This window comes from Polypterus senegalus, chromosome 16, assembly GCF_016835505.1.
Source record: "Polypterus senegalus isolate Bchr_013 chromosome 16, ASM1683550v1, whole genome shotgun sequence".
Lineage (NCBI taxonomy): Eukaryota > Metazoa > Chordata > Cladistia > Polypteriformes > Polypteridae > Polypterus > Polypterus senegalus.
In genome coordinates this window covers 22460586-22478625 of record NC_053169.1, presented here as the reverse complement: position 1 = coordinate 22478625, position 18040 = coordinate 22460586, and the positions used below count along the sequence as shown (strand labels likewise).

At 35.8% G+C, this 18040-nt stretch overlaps 1 protein-coding gene across 2 annotated transcripts in view; it reads left to right on the top strand.

The window, feature by feature from the left end:
* The first annotated feature begins 810 nt into the window (after nucleotides 1-810).
* The window catches only part of aars2 (alanyl-tRNA synthetase 2, mitochondrial (putative)), a 46286-nt gene continuing 29056 nt past the window's right edge, over nucleotides 811-18040 (top strand). For both annotated transcript variants that reach the window (XM_039737995.1, XM_039737994.1), the window contains exons 1-8: nucleotides 811-1083; nucleotides 6433-6621; nucleotides 9150-9295; nucleotides 9993-10184; nucleotides 11373-11517; nucleotides 15309-15454; nucleotides 16427-16535; nucleotides 17332-17370. In XM_039737995.1, coding sequence (XP_039593929.1) covers nucleotides 829-1083; nucleotides 6433-6621; nucleotides 9150-9295; nucleotides 9993-10184; nucleotides 11373-11517; nucleotides 15309-15454; nucleotides 16427-16535; nucleotides 17332-17370 — 1221 coding nt within the window. In that variant the 5' untranslated portion in view covers nucleotides 811-828. The remainder of the gene's footprint in view (nucleotides 1084-6432; nucleotides 6622-9149; nucleotides 9296-9992; nucleotides 10185-11372; nucleotides 11518-15308; nucleotides 15455-16426; nucleotides 16536-17331; nucleotides 17371-18040) is intronic.

Below are 18040 nucleotides of genomic sequence, written 5' to 3'. Positions count from 1 at the left end.
CGATTCCATGGATTCTAAATTATCTGCCAACCCAATATATTTGTTATCATCTGCAAATTTAAACAGCTTGAAGTTTATATTCCTATCTAGATCATTTATGTATATTAAAAAATTGTACCAGCCCTAGCAATGATCCTTGAGGGTCACTACTCTTAACATCACCCAGTTCTGGTAAGGTGCCTTGCACCATAACCCTCTGCAGCCAAATCTGCACCCACCTACACACCACACCCTGAACTCTAATGTGGGACTTTATTAAATGTCATCTGACCTTAATATAATTTAATGTACGGTGTTCATTGACTTGTGAAAATTAAACTGCTTTCATTAGGCTGTTAGAAACACACAGGTAATCGCTTTGGAAATTGAACTTAGAACATGCGAGTTGGGAAGATAGCCGAATGAATGCACCATCACTAAGAAGGCGTCTGTGCAGCTTTCGCTGTCTGGTGAAAGAATGTGTGGATAGATGGCTTGTTGTCCAGCCCTGTATGCATGTGCTAATTTTGAATCACCTGGCGATAATAACATTTAAAGGCTGTTTGCTAGAATTTCGTTCTGTTTCCGTCTAAAAACTTTTCTTTGACCAGTTGCACTTAAGCAGCTGCGTCTTTAGTCAAGAAAATATTTCGGCAGAGAGAAGCAAACTGAGCGTGGGGTAACTGTCAATCGTTTTCGATTTCAGCCAATTAGATATTAGATTTTTGTTGTCGAGTTTGATTGATAGTTTTTCCGCGCCCTAGATCCGCCCATATCCCTTTTAGCTCTAGTTCTATCAACCAATTAAAGCCCGCCCATTTCAGACTGACGTCAGTGTCACCAATAAACATGGCGCTGTACATGAGACGGGCACAAGTGCTGCATAAGCTTTTGAAACGGAGATATTTGCACACTGTTTTTGGAATTCGGGACAAATGTGATTTTTCTTCGGGAACAGGGGATGCTGAGTTCACTTCCAAGAAAGTGCGCGATATGTTTACTGATTTTTTTAAAGACAAATACGGACATACATTTGTCCCATCCTCACCTGTGAAGCCAAGGGGAGACCCCACTTTGCTTTTTGTTAATGCGGGCATGAACCAGGTAAGACTGGGTATTATCTGGACAATGCCTGTTTTTTTTTTTAATTGTAATTTTTACTATGATTCCACGCTCACAGGATATATGTAGTGTGGAGTAATGCTGAGGTGCTAGCTGTCCAGCTCAAGGTGGCCGGTGTTCGGGATTCACTAGCTACGCTGTTAAACCTCAACAAGTCGCATGTCCTGCTAGGGCTGCAATCAGAGAAGTACGGCGACAGTCTTCAAAGTGTGATCTGCAAAATTCTTTAAACGCATTCATGATGTCACGATTAAGCATACTGACAGTGACCGGGGCAAAACTCTCTTGCCCTTGATATAAGGGGACGAATGACTATGTCTATTGCAGTGTCATAGACTGGCTTTATAACAAAATGCTGGGTTAGTTGCAGGGGTATTGAGCAGTGTTTTACACAATGCATGTAGCTGCCGGGTTATTAAAACGGCACTACGTGTGTATTGACGTAGTGATCGATCCACATCAGCTAAAAGAATAATAGCTAAGAATAGTAAATAAACTGTGCTAAATAACATAGGATCAGAATCAGTATAATTTTTACTCACCAGTACCTAATATACAGGAATCTAACTTGAGCTTAACTTCATAGCCCTGGGGCTGCATATAACAGAAGAAAACATTAAATAAATAACTTAAGTTAAAAAACATGCATTAATAAACGGCTGCAGAATAGTGAAATTATGAAGGGGATGTGCAAATGATATACATATGAAAGTGTACGTTTGTGTGTGTATAATCTGGATTCACACTCGCACACATAAAGTCCTGTGAATAAGCCAGGTCAACAGTAGATCTTCATGCACACAGTGCCTACAGATTTGAATAGATTTTACGAGAAGAATTTGCATTTTCAATAATTTATTCAACGAAAATTTCAATAGATGTAATGGTCTGCTGGGGAAAAAGTTAAGTCCACCCTTGGCCTCAGAAGCTGGTATTGCTCCCTTTGGCAAAAACAACCTCTTGTACGTGTTTTGCATTACTGAGTGCCAGCCTCTGACATTGACATGGTGAAATGTTTGACCACTCCTCCATGCAAAATTCTTTCAGTTTTAAGGTGTTTGTGGGTTCTCTTGAATGTACTGCTCGTTTCATATACCCCAACAACCTTTCAATGGGATTCAAATAAGAGCTTTGACTACGCCAGTCCATACCCCTCCATGTCTTCATTTTGAGCTTGATGGATTTGCTAGTTTGCTTGGGATCCTTATTAGGTTAAAAGGGCCATTTCTGGTTCAACTTCAACTTTTGGACAGTAGCCTCACATTCTCTTCAAGCACCCTTTGATATGATGCGAAAATCATACTTGATCTGATGACTGATAGCTGCCCAGACACTGATGTAGTAGTTCAACCCCATATCATAACATTTCCACCACCTTGTTTTACACAGTTGGTATAAGGTTCTTCTCCTGAAATGCTTTCTTCAGTTTGCACCAAGCATGTCTACTCTTACTGCCACCAAACAACTCGTATCTTTGCTTCATCTGTCCAGATCACATTGTCCTGGTCTTTGCCTAGATGTTCAATGACAAACTGAAGTCTTTGTCTACTGATGTTTTTGGTCAGCAAAGACTTTTCCCTTGCAGGTCAAATGTATGTGATCTCTTTCTGATTGTAGATGAATGCACTTTGACACCAGCTGTTGCAAGAATTGCATGCAGGATCCTTATTGCAATTTTGGGATTCTTTTAGACTTCTTTTAGTATCAAACAGTCAGTTCTTGGGCTGAATTTGCTGGAACATCTGGTTCTAATTTGATGGGTTTAAAGTGGTGATAAATGTAGGGGTGGGCTTACTTTGTCCACATGACAAATTTGTGTTTTTGTTCATTTAGATTATGAGAATCAATACATCATGTCCTTTTCATGTGTCATTTGTTCACATATATCACTGTGATCTGTTTGCATGAAGATCTAATGTTTGCTTCTTTAACTATATTGAAAAAGTTAACAGTTTCAGTCGGGTGTACTTACTTTTTCACAGGTCTTTACATGTGCATGTGCATTGTTAACACACACACACTCACACCTTCTATTTCAAGAACACTCACCTAAGCAAAGAAGACATGCGAATTTACTGGCTTGCACAAGCAATGGCTCTGGAAAAGAAGCTGTTTCGGCGTCCATTAGTTTTGGTTTTAAGTGACCTAAAGAACTGAGTTCTTTTGGAACAAGTGTTGCTCAAGGTGAGTCAAGTCAGTGGTGATTCTTTTGACATGTTTTATGACACTAGATGTGCATAGCCAATTGTTTTCTCAGCGGACCTCACAACATGCGCAAATTTATTTTTGGAGTGGACCATCGCTGAAGCAAACCAGGCAACAGAAGAGGATGTGATTACACTTTCGATTAATGGCTAGGGTGAGGTGGGTAGTATTTTGCTTCTTTAGTTGACATAGAAAATACGTCTGCTGATGAGTTTTCCTAGAAATCAAGTGGTGTTAATTTCCCAGTTTACAGTGTTTGTGATTGGTGTGCCCAGAATCTTAAAGGATTCCTCCATATTGACGATAGAGTCATTAATTACTAGAGAGAGAGACTGTAGTGGCTGTTTGCGTAAGTCCAAAGCAATTTCCACTGTGTTGGTGATATTGAGTACCAGGTTATTTGTAACGCACCAAGATAAATGAAGTTAATGGTGCATCCTATCATCTATTGATTTGCCTTTGCTCCTTCTGTCCAGGACTCTAGATACGGTGTTTGTAGCAGTCATTGTTAAGTTCTTAACACTTTTTTCTTTATCCACTGAAACATTGTTATCTGCTTCTTACTCTAACCTCAGCTTTAATGAATTTAAAATTCCTCTTCTTTTAATGAACTTAAATCTTTGCTGAAATGAATACCTTTTTGCAAGCTAACAGAAGGTAGATACAACATCAGATTTCCCTAAAAAGTTTAGTTCCGTGCCATATAATTGGAGTGGCATAAGGGGGGAAAAAATGTAGTGCTGCTGCTTCAAAGCTGTCCTGTGTGACAATCCTGGTTCAGGTACTGAGTGGAGAGTTTTCATAGCATCCCGGCTTCTACACATATATGTAAGCGAAGAAAAGTTTTCCATAGCTGTGTGCTTCACGGATTGCCAAAGTTTCCCATCGTCTAACACATTGGTGGGCTTGTTGCCTGAAGGTTGTATGAATGGAAGTGAAGGTCTATGATATGGTTTGTATATTAGCAGCTGAATATCCGCAAAGGGAGAAAATGAATCACGTGTCATTAAGTAGTTTTTATTCCTGAGCTTTCAGCCCCTACCAGGAGCCTTCATCAGAGGATAATGTTTAGACATACAGGAATCAAAGGCAATATATAGAAAAATTGAGTGGTGGGGGGGTATGGAGTTGGGTCGTAATGTTTTATTCATTATGAATATGTTCTTCTTAAGTTTAGGGTTAGGGTTAGGGTTTGCATATGCTGGGTTTATGTTCAAAAGTCTGTTAAGGGGGATGCAAAAGTACATACACCTGACTAGCCCCAATAAGGGCAAAACATGTATTGTGTACTCTTTATATTGTTTGGCAGATACTGTATTACATATCTATGATCTGCTTCTTGCAACTGAGAGGACATGGCGGATGTCTGCTTACCTGGTTGACCATCCACAAGCGTTACCTGATAGGTAACAACCTAAATAATCAGATTGCAATTCAGAACTAAGAATGTGATTATATAAAATGTGTGTGAATGTGTACAGCAAAGGACTGGTACCCTTTTCTGGTTTGTATCCTGCCTTTTACCTAATGCTGTTGAGAGAGGATATAACCCTGCAACTGAATTAAAAATGTTTAATAATGGCTGGATGCATACAATTGTATAAAATCTATATGGTTAACTGTCTATAATTTACTTATCTGTAATGGTTCATCAGACATTTCCACAAGAAATACCCAATATAAAGTAAAAAAAAAAAAAGAATCATGTGAGCAATTACTCATTGAGCTATATAGCTTTAAAAAGCATAAATAATTTACTATCATTACAGTACAGTAGAACTATAAGGATCAGTTTTAACTGATGTGGAAGACAAAAAAAAAAGAGAAACTGAAAACGCATATGAGCATGGACCGTGCCGTTTTAAGTAAAACGTAATGTGTTAAATTATGTAATATAAAACAAAATGCTGTAAATAATGCAAAGCTCTAATAATTGACGTTTCACTGTATATAACAAAAATCATTTGATGGACCACCTCGCATCCTTGAGACCCTACTGTGTGCTAAGAGACTTTACAATTGTGTGAACAGATGGATCAAAAGTCTGTTTATATTTAATGCTCTCTATGTGATGAATGTAGCAGCCTCCTTGCCACAGTTCTGTCCTCAACTGTTTTTAAAAAAAGGGAACATTTTGTTTTGATGGCGGATGTTATTATTGAGCCAATTGTGTCCAGTTTATTATTGTACTTTGGTATTTTTGAGCAAAAACAGGGTTAATTTTTTGGGGTGAGAACCCATAGAATTGTTTTTGATTTTTGTGTGTGAGTGTTGTCGTCCTGTGACAGACTGGCACCCTGTCCAGGTATTGCTCCTGCCTTGTACCTGCTGCATACTTTGATGGGCTTCAGCTTCCCTTCCGCCCTGCTCAGAGTAAGTGGGTTTGAAGGTTCATGGATGGATGTTTTTGCATTATAAAAATTCACTTTATGAAGGGGTTTTTAAGGAGTAAGCTTTCTAAAGCAGGAAGAAACCTGTAATAGTAACGCAAAAATAATTAGAATCACTTTTTCATTCTGTGACTGTTGATGTTCTCACAGTGACTGCAATGCATTTTTCTCTTTAGAGTTTGTCAAATTTTAAAAAGTGGGCTTAAGTAGTGTCACCTGAGTTTCTTAAATTTGTGTGCAATATTAATTTTAAAATTAAGAAATTACTTGGGTAATTTATATTCATATGATACAAATGAACTGCCATTTTTATTTTTGGAGTTTATCAAATTAAACAAAATCAGTAAATATTTGCTTGAATGTCAACTGAAGTTTCATAAATTTGTATACAATATTAGTTTAAAAATATATTGAAGTACAGAAATTACTTGGATAGTTTATGCTCATGTAATACAAATGCACCATATTTAGGTAATTTACATGACTCTTAGTAAAAGCTGCTGGCCAATATCAAGTTTGTGGATTTCATCATGACGTCTTATTATTCCAGATTTCTCTTAAGATTGTTTGGTTTGATTAATCTATGAAGTCAATTGCAGCAATGTCCCTGCATGGAAATCTATTAACAAACTGTAGTGAAAGCAACCACAATAGTAATGCTAATTGTAAAGTGAAACACTGAACTATTGATATATGTCAAATGACTGTTTTTTCACCTTGTTCTTTCTTTTGAAAGTTCAAGCCTGTTTTCTTGGGAACAGTTGACCCTAGGAGTGAAATGGCCCATTACAGACGAGTAGTCAATAGTCAAAAGTGTGTCCGAGCAGGAGGGAAACACAATGACCTGGAAGATGTTGGGAAAGATGTCTATCATCATACATTCTTTGAAATGCTTGGAAACTGGTCCTTTGGAGATTACTTTAAGGTGAGCAGCTGGGGTATTTTTTATGAACTGGACTAGCTAGATGTTCTGTTCCTGCCACATTGTTACTTGAAATACGCTGTATGTTTTAAATGTAAAATGTTTGAAAAGTCCATTCCTTTGCTGCATTGAAATATATACTTCCAGTAGATCAGAAAAAAAAAATGGTTATACTATATTCAGTATTTGGATAATGGCACAATTGTTATTAGTATGGTTGTCTACGCAAGCATACTAGTATTGAAATAAACAATTGATATGAGCTTTTAGTGTAGATTTATATAATTAAATTGAGGGTATTTACAAAAAAAAACAAACAACTGTTTTAGGAATTGCAGCACTTGTTATATGTAGTTCCCCCTATTTTAAGGAAGCAAAACGATTGGGCCAACTGGCCATTTAGCTGTTTGTTGGTTAGGTGTGTGTTATTGTATCATCAAGTCTGGATAAAGGCCTACTGTATATATAGGTGGTATTTTCATTTGGAATTTGTGCTGTTGTCTCTTAACATAAAAGGTGTCAATGCCATTAAAGCAGGCTGAAAATCAGAAAAAAACAATCTGTGACATAGCCAGAACTTTAGGGGTTGACAAAATCAAGTATTTAGTGCATTGTTAAAAAGAAATATCATACTGATATGCTCAGGAATACCAAACCATCTGGTAGACCAGGACTACTACAGTCGGTCAGTCAGTCATTATCCAACCTGCTATATCCTAACACAGGGTCACGGGGGTCTGCTGGAGCCAATCCCAGCCAACACAGGGCATAAGGCAGGAAACAAACCCCAGGCAGGGCACACGCACACACCAAGCTCACACTAGGGACAATTTAGGATCGCCAATGCACCTAACCTGTATGTCTTTGGACTGTGGGAGGAAACCCACGCAGACACGGGGAGAACATGCAAACTCCACGGAAGGAGGACCTGAGAATCGAACCCAGGTCTCCTTACTGCAAGGCAGCGGCACTACCACTGCGCCACCTACTGCGTCCACTACTACAGTGGGTGACAGAAAAATCATTTCAATTGTGAATTGTGTCAGCCAGATTAAAAACACTCTCTAGGATGTAGTTGTGGCTGTGTCTAAGATGACCAGGAAGAGAAGATGACCATGAGCACAAATTCAGAGGGTTTACCACAAGATACAAACTGCTGGTAAGCCTTAAGAACAGAAATGCCAGGTACAGTTGTGGAACAGTGTTTAATGGACAGACGAGCTGTAGATTCACCTGTACCAGAGTGATGGAAAGAGAAAGATGTAGAGGAAGAAATGTACAGCTGATAATTTTAGGAATACCACCTCCTCTGCAAAACATGACTGAGGTAGCGCTATGGCTTAGACATGTACTGTATGACTATAACTGGAACTCATTCCCTTATATGTATTAATGAAGTGACTTCTGATAAAAGAAACAGTATGAAGTGTGAGTTGCACAGAAACATAATACAGGTACTTACTCAGATTCTACTGAATGTGTCAATACCCGCTGGGCAGCATTTTACACGGCAGCAGGGCTATGACTCCAAGCATACTGTTAAAGCAAGCAAAGAGTTATTTAAGGCCAAAAAGTAGAATGTTTTCAAATGGTCAAGTCAGCCACCTGACCTAAATGTTATTGCACATGAATGTATCTTGCTGAGGACAACACTAAAGGCAGCAAGCCCCCAAAATAACCAGGAACAGAAGATGTCTGTTAAAATATTGTTAAAGAGTTACTCTGGATTTTTCAGTGTGCATATAAACGGGAAACTTAAAAACTCGCCGCAGTGAATTTTAGATTTTTTGACTCTCTGTCATTTATTGGTTAAGAGTCCCATCTCCTATTCAAAAAGTCAATCCCATTAGACTTTAGTGTACTGTTTATGTCTGGCACAGATTATTCCACAAATAACTGTTTAACAATATCTTAGCAAAAAAGCATTCATTTTGAGTAAGCAACTGGATAACCGACATGTAAGTTTTACCGCTTGAGTAACGATTTTTGTTTTCTTTTTAAAATGGATGTTTTCACATCGTTTGCTGTTGTACAGTGCTGGTCATTATTGATTTCTGTTATGTAATAATCTTCCTTCTCTCCACCCTGCAAGAAGACATGAAATTAAAGCTTTTTTCTCTGCCATCACTACAAAGTACATAGGATAAGTAACATACTGTATATAATTTTTGGGTGGAGTATTCCTTTAATTTATCCTGTTATGTTTGATACCTTAAAATATGGCTTGCATATAAGCAATTCCTATATCACTCACCCATATATACCCTTGATTTAAAGCTGCAAGTCTACACTAAAAACTTAAATTCTGTTTTTCATTTCAATACCAGTATGCCAGGGTAGAGAGCCACACTAATAAGAATTGTGTCAATGCCCAAATGTATATGGCCTGCATTGTACATGCAGAATCAATTTGCATGACAAATACTATTTCTAAGCAGTTGGAAGTCTAAGACAAAATAACAAAATATATAACAAGTTCCATTCAGTTGGTTTGGAATGAGAGTTTTATGACTTTGTGTTTATATTTTAAGGAGAAAGCCTGTCTGATGGCTTGGGAGTTGCTGACCAGTGTCTATGGAATCCCAAAGGATCGTCTTTATGTAACGTACTTTGGTGGGGACCCTATATTAGGAATAAAGTCGGATGACGAAACTCGGGAAATTTGGCTCAGTTTGGGGTAAATATTGCATTAACTTTAGGTTAAGTATTAGTGTGGTTTAAAAGTGATTTGTAGGAAATGAATGGTAAAAATGACTTTAGTTTGGCATGGGGAAAGTGCTAGTACATCTTTATTTAACTTTGTTTTTTAAAATACTGCAGTACTTTAAATAAAATCAATTAAATGTGATTTTTATTATTAATGTAGGTTGTAGTATCCAGTTATTTTCAATGTTAATATTTTTAATAGCATGCAAAAAAAAGCCCACACTATTCCTATGTATTATTGGGTATATCCTACTTAAGGAAATTTGCAAATCAATAAAATCTTCCAAAGACCAAAAATTACCACTTAAAAATGTAGAGTTTGAATTTTTTTAATTGGGCAATTTTATATTTAAATGTGGTAACCTATTTACTACAAATTGTGTCTTGGTTTCATTGTTTTATGTGTTTATTTTTAATAGTTAACACCTTACTGTCAGGGTTCAGAATTAGATTGTTTGCCTTTGTTACCAGTTATTTTTTATTCATCTAGTTAGTAAACCTCAGACAAGTTGTCAGTGGATCATATTGATGGAGAGGTTATTAGTATTGTTCTTTCACTGATTGTAGGATTAAAATTTTCTTCAGCTGAATCCCAGACTAGCTGGATTCATAAAGCATTTCTCGTTCTCTGGCTAATAATGTTTTTGGGTTTTTTTTTTTTGGTATAGGGTTCAGTCAGACCATATTCTTCCATTTGGATCAAAAGATAATTTCTGGGAAATGGGGGAGTCAGGTCCTTGTGGGCCATGCACTGAAATCCACTATGACCATATTGGAAGTCGGAATGCTGGGATGTTTGTAAACAGAGACAGTCCTGATGTAGTAGAAATCTGGAACATAGTCTTCATGCAGTATAAAAGGTATTCTAAGATTTCATGTAAATATTTTTTGTCTGCTGCCCAACATTGCTCTTCAGTGGTGCTGAAGACATGGAGGAACAAAAATGCTTGCATACACCAATTATGAATCATGCCAAATTAAGCTAAAAAATTGGATGAAAAAAATAAAACATTTATTTTACGATTTGATTAACTGTACCCTCTTATTCAAAGTCAGTGTGACGCAAGTGAACTAATGCCAATGTTATCCTTTTTTCATTTCTAAGTTGGTTAAGACGTGTTTCTCAAGCACTGAGTCGTGACCAACTTATGGGCTGCGTACTGACAATAGTGGGACCCAATGAGACACCTAAGCGATTGACACAGTTGCACAATATTTTTAAATGTGGACATTTCATGAAAGAGGAACCGCTCTTTCATTCAGGCTAGTTTCACCAAGGGGAAGACCCCCAACCTCTACTGCCCCTGTTTTAACATTCATGCTCATTTAAACAAGTTGTAAAGCAATGCTAGAATGTGTCATCAATAAACTTAAAGAGACGAAACTGGGTTGTGAGTCAATAAATGTTGAGAAACACTGGTCTAAGACCTAACCGATGTTTATCTTCATGTAACCATCACTAATATGAACCTTGCCATTTTCCTTGACTAGATTGGTTGCTATTTGATGTTACCACCAAAGGCTCTCAGTATTTACTTTATTAGTCTAAACTCCATTCACCATCCTCTAGTGTTCAAAAACCATGTTTTAGAAATTTAGTCTACAAATGATAAAGCTATTGTCATTTAAATTTCTTTGTTCTTCATAAAATAAGTTGGGATTGCGTACTTGTTTTACTAACCTATCTTCAGGCCATTATTCATTTCTGAGAATTTTTTTAAGAATATGGTTATTTGTAGAGTTGTTGCTAAGTTGAAATGTATGATGTATAGACACCTCATTTGTATTTCTTAGAAAGTAATGGTTATACTCCTGCTGATATTACAATAGTCCCATATATTTTAAAGAGTGGTTATTTATATTTATCCCTACAAATAAAATCTGAACTGAGAAGTATGGTTGCTGGATATACAGAAAGTATACTTCTAAGGATTTTTCAATAAAATGAAGTTATTTTTATTGTATTGATGTGACTAAACTCTTTTGAATTGAAAATTATTTATGTAAGTTTTAAGTGTATAATTTTTTTTTCTTCATTATTTTCACAGAGAACTGGATGGAAGTTTACGTGTTCTGCCTCGGCACAATGTTGACACTGGAATGGGTTTGGAACGACTGGTGACAATTCTACAGGGAAAACGCTCTAATTATGATACAGACCTCTTCACTCCCATTCTAAGTGCAATTCATGAGGTGAAGTCATCAGCCACCGATGTTAGCATTGTGTAAAATAATAGTTAACAGATAAAATTTTTAAAAATATATTATTAATCTTTATAATGCAGAATACTATGAGCTGCTTAACACTAGAGGTGGGATTTTCTGGGGACCTGATAATATAACATTACTGTGATACTTGAGTTATGATATGAGAATATTGTCATTTTTTTTTATGTGTTTTGAAATAGTAAGTATTGCTAGTCAGTGCTTGTGTATTACATTGTATTATTCCCTTTATATTTGACTGAAGTTAAAGTTGAAATCTTACTCCTATTAACAAAAGTATCACAGTCTATTAGAAAATCCTTCACTCGGTTCATTCCATAAAAATATTTTTTAATAATGGATGTGTATTTAAGATATTGTGTTGAACATATACAAATATATGTTTAAAGGTCTTGGGGCCACATAAATGCTAAGTGCCATCCAGTAGATGTAGACTGTTAAAATGTTATTTTGACAACAATTTAGTAAACTTTCGTGCATTAGGAAAATATGTCAGTTAACCACACACAAAACTTGTGTGTTTTTTATTTTAAGAACATTAGTATTCTTTTCTCTTGCTTGTGGAGTTCTGTTGCAGGCCACACTGAGATGACATTTGGCCAGTCACAATGGGATAAAGAAAGCTCCTGTGTACCCCTTATAAACACTGTATCTGAATTGTGGCAAACTATTTAATTAAAGTTTCTTGCTTCTTCCTCTTTGTTTACGTCAAGTTATGCTTTCTAATTTACTGCAAACCAGCTTTCCAACTCTACTTTTGGGAGCTGTTGGAGAGACGGTCCTAGTTTCAAGTTTGCCCAAGTACTCGATTTTAATATAACAGGGCTTGCAAGTTATATGCTTTAAGTTCAGCTCTTTCTTTGCAGTAACATTTCATAATTAAACTTAACTGTTCCCTTTAAAATGTGGACAAAGCTTTTACAATAGTAATTGCTGCAGTAATGCGAACAATTGTTGAATACTATCTGTTTGAATGTAAAATGAATGCATTTTGTTAATCAGCTTCAGATAAAATGCAATACTTTTATATATTCCCATAGATGCTGCACTCCAAACATTAGCATTGCTGCCGAGATTCTTTTACTAACACACGGCACAAAAAAAAAAATGTAAAAAACAAAGGTTCTTGTCCTCATTGTATTAACACCATACTGTATAACAATGAAAATACTACAATACTCTATCCATTCACACCTCTACTGCCGCTACTTTCCTTTTGTAATTTAGCTTTAATATTTATTTCTACAATTTTTCTTTAAGCAGTCAATTTTCATTCTATGTTGGTTATCGCAGATTCAATATACTATGTATAACAACAACAACAACATTTATTTATATAGCACATTTTCATACAAACAGTAGCTCAAAGTGCTTTACATAATAAAGAATAGAAAAATAAAAGACACAATAAGAAAACAAAATAAATCAACATTAATTAACATCGAATAAGAGTAAGGTTCAATGGCCAGGGGGGACAGAAAAAACAAATAAAACTCCAGACGGCCGGAGAAAAAATAAAATCTGTAGGGATTCCAGACCATGAGACCGCCCAGTCCCCTCTGGGCATTCTACCTAACATAAATGAAACAGTCCTCTTTGTATTTAGGGTTCTCACGGAAGGGCTTGATGATGATGGTCACGCAGACTTCTGCCTTTTAATCCATCCATCATTGTTGGAGCATCATGAAGCTTTGAGTAGGTGGTGGTGGCGCAGGCCGGAAAAAGAAACAGAAAAGAGAGTAGGGGTCAGTACGGATTTTAGAGCCACCATGAATAGTTATTATGAGGAAATTGAACATATAGAGTATCAGGATTAAGTTAAATTAAGTTAAATTGAAGTTATAGAAAGGCCATGTTAAAGTAATATGTTTTCAGCAGTGTTTTAAAGTGCTCTACTGTATCAGCCTGGCGAATTCCTATTGGCAGGCTATTCCAGATTTTAGGTGCATAGCAGCAGAAGGCCGCCTCACCACTTCTTTTAAGTTTTGTTCTTGGAATTCTAAGGAGACACTCATTTGAGGATCTGAGGTTACGATTTGGAATATAAGGTGTCAGACATTCCGATATATACGATGGGGCGAGATTATTTAAGGCTTTATAAACCATAAGCAGAATTTTAAAGTCAATCCTGAATGACACAGGTAACCAATGTAGTGACATTAAAACTGGAGAAATGTTTTCGGATTTTCTTTTCCTAGTTAGGATTCTAGCAGCTGCATTCTGCACTCGATGCAATCAATTTATGTCTTTTTTGGGTAGTCCTGAGAGGAGTGCGTTGCAGTAATCTAGTCGACTGAAAACAAACGCGTAAACTAATTTCTCAGCATCTTTCAGTGATATAAGAGGTCTAACTTTACTTATGTTTCTTAAGTGAAAAAATGCTGTCCTAATGATCTGATTAATATGCGATTTAAAATTCAGATTACAGTCAACAATTACCCCTAAGCTTTTTACCTCCGTCTTGACTTTTAATCCTAATGTATCCAGTTTATTTCTAATAGCCTCATTGTATCCATTATTGCTAATCACTAAGATTTCAGTTTTCTCTTTATTTAACTTAAAAAAGTTACTGTTCATCCATTCTGAGATACAAGTCAGACATTTTGTTAGTGAATCAATAGAATCGGGGTCATCAGGCGCTATTGATAAGTACAGCTGTGTGTCATCAGCAAAGCTGTGGTAGCTTACGTTGTGCCCTGAGACAATCTGACCTAATGGAAGCATGTAGATTGAGAAGAGCAGCGGACCCAGGATAGAGCCTTGTGGAACACCATATCGGATATCATGTGTCTTTGAGTTGTAATTCCCACAACTAACAAAAAATTTTCTCCCTGTCAGGTAGGATTCAAACCAATTTAAGACCGTGCCAGAGAGGCCCACCCATTGACTAAGGCGATTTCTAAGAATATTATGATCAATGGTGTCAAATGCAGCACTCAGATCTAAGAGGATGAGAACAGATAAATGGCCTCTGTCTCCATTTACCCACAAGTCATTTACTACTTTAACGAGTGCAGTTTCTGTGCTGTGATTTGTTCTAAAACCCGACTGAAATTTATCAAGAATAGCATGTTTATTGAGGTGGTCATTTAACTGCATAATGACTGCCTTCTCTAGAACACATATTTGTTGTGATTAGTACAATTTTACCTTTTTAATTATGTTTAAGTATAGGGGAAAATTAAGGGTCTAAATATTTTTAATTATTTAAAAAGAAAAGCTACTGAATCTCCATATGCGACACCTTTTGATGAAAATCTTTTATTGTCAGCAGGGTTCTTTTGTTGCAAGAATGTATTACTTTTAATACATAGATTTTAAGTTTATTGGCTTTTATTTACAGATGCTACTAAAATTAAGTGGAGACTATGAACAAATGCTGTCCTTTTAGATACCACTAAAGGTGACAAAAATTGATCTTATGTAGGATGTCTTGTTTAGCCCATCTAAGAACTTGAAAACAGAAAAATATACTTAATAAAATGTATTTGGTCATCAAGAAAGATGCTCAGTATTTCAGTGCTTATTATATGATTACATTTTAAACATTCAGCAATGATATATTTTTTAATCTGAGTTATTATTCTTACCCTTTTTGAGTATTAATGCGCATTCTTATTTGCGTGTCAGATATTCTCTTTATACACGTTACCCAAAATGTTTAAGGGGTCTAACAGAATACCCACTTCTAGGAATGTACATATTCTTTGTGATTGCATGCTTTCTGCTTCTTAAATATATTATTGTGCTTGCTGTAGTTTAGTAAGGTCCAACCTTACAGAGGACTGGTTGGAGAAGCTGATGTGGAAAACGTGGATATGGCTTATCGAGTTCTGGCTGATCATGTTCGTACTTTAGCAGTTTGTATTGCAGATGGAATCTATCCAGGAATGTCTGGCGCAGAGTGAGTAAAGTCATGTCATAACAGATTTACAACAAGTTGACTGAAATCAGTGTCACAAATTCAGAGAATATTGGTGAAAAATCTCCTTTCACTCACTCTTGACAAATATTTTATGTAAACCGTATATGCTTTTTAAAACTATCATACATTTTGACTGTATACTAACATTTGTGTGTATTACAATTAATATATATATATATATATATTTTTTATTTCTCTTCTTTTTTGCTTGGCATATGCTATGGAAAAAAATAGTACTAGAATTTTTCCCACCTTTAAAAAAATGTTTTGAGGTTATTTGAAGTTATTTTAATTATTTCACTTTCCTTGTCACCTTTAAGTAGTGGATCTTCTCGTTTTTAGCAGCTATCCTGAGATATCTTAACTTGGTGACTCGGATTGCCTTGATGGCATATGGGTGTGGGGTCTGTAGATCTATTGGAATAGTGATAGTCTGAAGTCTGTTCTCTCTGGCTTAGGATTGATGTCCCTGAAACCTTCAAATAGACTGAAAAAGATTAGGAATTTGATATGGAGAATTAAGATTGTTTGTAGTTAAGATTAAGTGCTCATAAATGTAGTTAAAATACTTAATTTATGGAGAGGCTCTTCATTATTCTAATTGAGGGCTCTCCTTGGCAAGTGGACCAGTGAAAATTCATAATCATTCATCCTTTTTCCTGATACACCTTTATTTTTACTAGTTGGGTTTAAACTATTTGGTGGTAAAACTTTAAAAAAAAGAAATTTAAAAATACCACTGAAATTTATTCTTATGCTTTAATCAAAGTATAAACCTGGTGCTAATGAACATTTTACTGTGTAGTTAAGACAGTCACAGAACATCTCAGAAGAAAACACAGTAATGGTTAAATGTTACCCTTGTAAACAACCAACTGACAATTCAGTTATAGTGCATATGTAATTGGCTTAAAGGATTGTGTGAGACGCTAAGCTGTTCTTTCTTTACAGATTTGTTCTGCGCCGGATTCTTCGCAGGGCTGTACGCTTTTCAATGGAGGTACTTAAAGCTCCTCAAGGAACACTTGCTGCATTGATTCCAACTGTGACAGAAGTATTGGTAAATCAGATGTTACTATTATTTTTTTTTTAAAGTACTGCTCTAGATTGGCTTTTGATGAATGTATATTTTTTATATCTGTGTGCTAGATTTTAAGATACAGAAGAAAATGGTAAACTATTTATCTTCAAATTATTTAAAATCTTAGTTTAAGATTTGTTGTTATACATACTATGCTTTCTCTTAGCCTTATTCTTTTGGTTAGTTATGAACTCGTTAAATGTTAGGCGTCTATTGAGTTATGTGTTTGACCATATATACTGTAATGATGTATCATGTGTCTGTCTTCAACTATATACTGCTAAGTAATATTTTGTTATTTCCTAAATGATGTTCATTGATATGTTGTTAACAGTAATATAAACTTAACACATAACCTTCTTAAACCAGCTAAATCCAAATCAGGGTCACAGGGGACCCAAAGCTTATCCTGGAAGCATTGGGCTCAAGGCAGAAAAAAGTACCGCTCAAGGTGGCAGGGACACACTTACACACATAAACACACTCACACAGGGCCAATTTAGAATTGCTTAATTAACCTGAAATTTATGGCTTTTGGGGTATGGGAGGAAATGCAGGCGTACCAGGAGGAAACACTACACAAACATGGGAGAACATGTAAACACCCCGTGAAAATGTCTGGGGACAGAAATCTGAACCCAGGATGCTGCATCTGTGAGACGGCAGTGCTGTCCACTGTGCCCTTGTGCTGCCCTAATATAAACACATTATATTTATACATGCATTTTCTTCTTTTCCCCATACTAATCTGTACATTTGCTCCTTTTTTTGTCAGGGAGATGCTTATCCAGAATTGGCTCAGGAAACTAGTAGGGTAAAATGTTTTTCTTGAAATTTTTCATTAGAATTAACCTGGCTTACAATGTGAAGTGTTTTAATATTGTTTATAATTTAAAAAAGATTACAATGAGCTTTTGAAATGAAAGTGGTATTGTAGTTTTTTTTTTAACACAGTTTATCAGTTATTAATTTGTATCACAAATTATGCTATGCTATTTGTTCAGATTGTTCTTGTAGTGTTTGTATTTTTTGCATTTTATTCAGATTTATTTTATTCTGTTTCATAGCTTTGTAGATCATGCATTTATTTTTTAGTGTTATGTGTAAATATTATTTATATCCAATGTTGTATATGCCCTGTTGGTCATTGTGAATTTCTGTGAAGTGTTTTAAGCATGGGAAAGGTGCTATATAAATATGAATAAAGTGCAGAGTTGTTATTATTATAATGAAATGTGATTGCCTTTTTTGTCTTGGGATTTGCATGTAATTTAAAAATATTTTGGAAGTCTTTTCTGTTTTCCTTGGTTTCTTTCATTGTTGGTTTTGCCTTTGAAACACAAAAATTTTTGGCTATTGTAGATAATGAATGAACGTTGATGCCCTGTATGATTTTTCCATTCTCTCAGGCTACTTCATGCTCTTACTGTGTAACTACAATATTAGGATTAATAGTATGTTGTTATTGCCATGCTTAAAATATT